Source organism: Olea europaea, unplaced genomic scaffold (assembly GCF_002742605.1).
Source record: "Olea europaea var. sylvestris unplaced genomic scaffold, O_europaea_v1 scaffold4415, whole genome shotgun sequence".
NCBI classification, from domain to species: domain Eukaryota; kingdom Viridiplantae; phylum Streptophyta; class Magnoliopsida; order Lamiales; family Oleaceae; genus Olea; species Olea europaea.
The window spans coordinates 9,011-12,200 of record NW_019262723.1 but is presented as its reverse complement, the minus strand read 5'-3'; the positions used below and the strand labels follow the sequence as shown (position 1 = coordinate 12,200).

The window sequence follows — 3,190 nt, the reverse complement described above, 5'->3', positions numbered from 1 at the left end:
TATAACTCATATAAAGTAACGAAAAAAATTTCATCGCTTTTTTTAAAAATTTGATCATCACCAAAATCTCTACATCCGTCCCTGTGTATGACCAACTTTTTAATGTGACGAGTTTGTCCTAATAATATTGCCATTCGTGAAAATGGCGTACAAGTTCATTAACTATTTACACGTTGAGGGCTAACATGTAAATTCGAATAGCAAAATTTATGGACTAATTATAAAATTTCCTAGAGAAAAAACAAAGAGTGGAAGAATCTTAAACCCTAGATACCCTCACGCGCAGATCACGTGACAATAACAAAGATGAGTAGGGCGCCGCAATCGCGAACCCACGAGAAATAACCCCTAATACCCTTTACTTTACGGTCAGATCACTCGCCACGTCACTGATCCGCGTCAATTCTCAATTCAACGGTTCAGATAAACTCACGTTCTCCCCTCAGAAAACACACCTCCACCTCGTTCTTTCGCCCTTTATTCCCCTCACAAAAAATTCCCTAATTTTCAAAAAATTAAAAATATCAGTATTAAAATTTTCTGATTTTAGCTCGAGGAAATATGGCTGTGCTCGAAGACGATGAAAAATTTGAGGAAAAAATTGAGGAGGAGGTGGACGGTGAAGGTGACAACGAGGACGACGGCGAAGGAGAAGAAGAAGACGACAGCAGTGATGAGGAGGAAGAGGAGGACGTAGAACCGGAGAGTGGCGGTCGGGGACCGGCGCAGCCTGTATTTGGTGACGACGAAGAGGATGAGACTGTAGAAAACGAAGAAGATGAGGATGACGACGACGACGACGACGACGATGATGACGACGACGAGGACGACGACGAAGATGAAGAAGAAGAGGTAATAATACTCTGTATTTTTACATGTATATGTACTTTATTATGATTTTTCTACGTATTTTTTGATTTTTTTTGGGTGTTTGCAATAAATTTTTCGTTCTTTTGGCATTATTTTATTTTAGAACGAGTAGATCTGGAGTTTTCTACACCTACTATGCATATCGGCAGGTGTATATACGTATAACTTTTTTTGTTAATCTTTTTTGGGTATTTTTGCATTAATTTTTGTTCAAACTAATAGATCTGGAGTTTCTTATAATTATAATCAGCTTTTTGTTGACTAGAAATTGTAATTATTGCCTTTTTGAGGGTTTATTCGCTTTCGTTTATAGCAAGCAGGGTCAGTTGTTTGTTTTTCCTTTTAGGCCTCTTGCTAAAATGGTCCTGTTTGGTTCTGGATCTGTCCTTTTGGGACTACTTTCTGGTCATTCCAGATTTTTTTGGGCATGTTAAAAGTAAAAATGCACTTTCTTGAAAGTGAATTTAGTATTTTATATTGGAACTTGTACATGTACTTGGTTTTTAATGGAATTTTTACTTTTTATTTTGTTAAAAATGACCCCTAAAGACAAATATTGATCTGTATGGACACTTGAATTCTATGAAGCCTTAGGATAAATTCAAATTTGTTTGAGTCTAAGATCTTCTGGGAACCCATTGGATTGATCTAATAAGTGATTTTGTAAAAAGTGATATTTTTGTAGAATGTACGATTAAAAATGAGTAAGTTTAAAACGAGGGCTTTCGGTTAAGAAGGATTGAGGTGTACGTCCGATTGATAGAGTCAGCCTGTTTGCTTTTGGGTGTTAATGTATTAACTTCTCCATGAAAATCTTGTGCACAATAGGGGAAAATTTTCTTTTATGTTATACACCACGGAGTATGGTCGTATGATGAGATTTATGATTAATAATGCAGGAGGATCTGGGCACGGAATACCTAGTTAGACCAGTTGGTCATGCCGAGGATGAGGAAGACGCTAGTGATTTCGAACCCCAAGAGAATGGAGATGTTGAAGAGGATGATGAAGAGGACGATGATGGAAAAGTTGAGACACCACCAAAGAGAAAACGAGCAAGCAAAGATGACTCTGATGATGACTCTGATGATGATGATGGTGGAGAGGACGATAATAGACCATCCAAGCGGTAGATTGATGGGTCGACCCCATGTTGGTTGGGTCAATCACTGTCGTTTATTTAGTTAATACATCGCTAGATCTATCGGATGACGAGGATATGCAATGTCCTCTTCTTCCTTGATGTATTATCATGGCACACTATTGTTAGGTTACTTAAGTTGTCAATTCTGTCTTTTAGTATCTAGATTGTCCTAGGTTGGATATTTCATGGTTTAAATATTGACTAGCTGTTTATTTGGAGATTTCTTCCCATTTATGTTTTACAATAATAATACGGGGGTAAATTTCATCGTGGTCGTTGAAGTTTCAGCCAACTCTCTATTGGGCGATTAAGTTTAAAAATTTGTTTCAATTGGATTACAGAATTGAATTTCTGTTTCAAACTTAACTACATTATTTGTCACATTTTTTATGTAAGTAATTTTTGTATTTTTCAGTTGATGGTCATATTGTGACTAATTTTTTCGATTGTGCTACATGTATATAATAAATTTATATAAAAATTTACATATATACCCTTGTTTGAGTTTTATTTTTTGAAAAAAATACATTTTTAAACAATATTTTAACATCATTTTACCCAAACATTTTTAATAAAGTGATATTACATGCAAATTTAAAATTTTTTTTTAATTTTTTATCCATACATTTTCCATTTAATACACTATTCAAAATTTAGTCTTACGAAAGGAATGGGCTTCAAACAAGAACATAATGTGGTATGGATTTCTTCAACCAAGTAATAATAAAAAACTTCACATTTTCATTTTAACACATCATCTATATATAAATTATTACGTAATTATTTACGTACAAGTTGCATTATTCCTAATTTTTTATGTAAGTGCTATGTGGTGTTATAAATAAATTGCTGAAAGGTTACAAGTTTAAGAAATGATTATTATTATTATTTTAAATAATTTTACACGGTGTAGTGGTATCAAGTGATGATATGGAAGTAATATTACAAAAACTTGTAGGATTAATGAAACAAGGGTATATTTGATTGCAAGCATTGAAAAAAAGTTCTTGGTAAATAAAAATTATTAATTAAATATGTTTAATCAGTTTAATTTTCAACCTAAAAAATGTCATACTTATCCATCTTTCATTAGTGGGTAGGTGCGAGAGAAGAGGATACATGAGAGAAAGAGAGTGAATTGCATGAAAAATAAAAATTTATCACACATAATAAAAA

At 33.6% G+C, this 3,190-nt stretch overlaps 1 protein-coding gene across 1 annotated transcript; it reads left to right on the top strand.

Annotated features, from left to right (window-relative positions):
• Window positions 1-437: 437 nt before the first annotated feature.
• On the top strand, window positions 438-2,301 carry LOC111387984 (nucleolin-like). Its single transcript, XM_023012636.1, has 2 exons — window positions 438-852; window positions 1,770-2,301. The coding sequence occupies exons 1-2, from the start codon at window positions 562-564 to the stop codon at window positions 2,001-2,003; spliced, it is 525 nt and encodes a 174-aa protein (XP_022868404.1). The 5' UTR covers window positions 438-561; the 3' UTR covers window positions 2,004-2,301.
• Window positions 2,302-3,190: the final 889 nt, after the last annotated feature.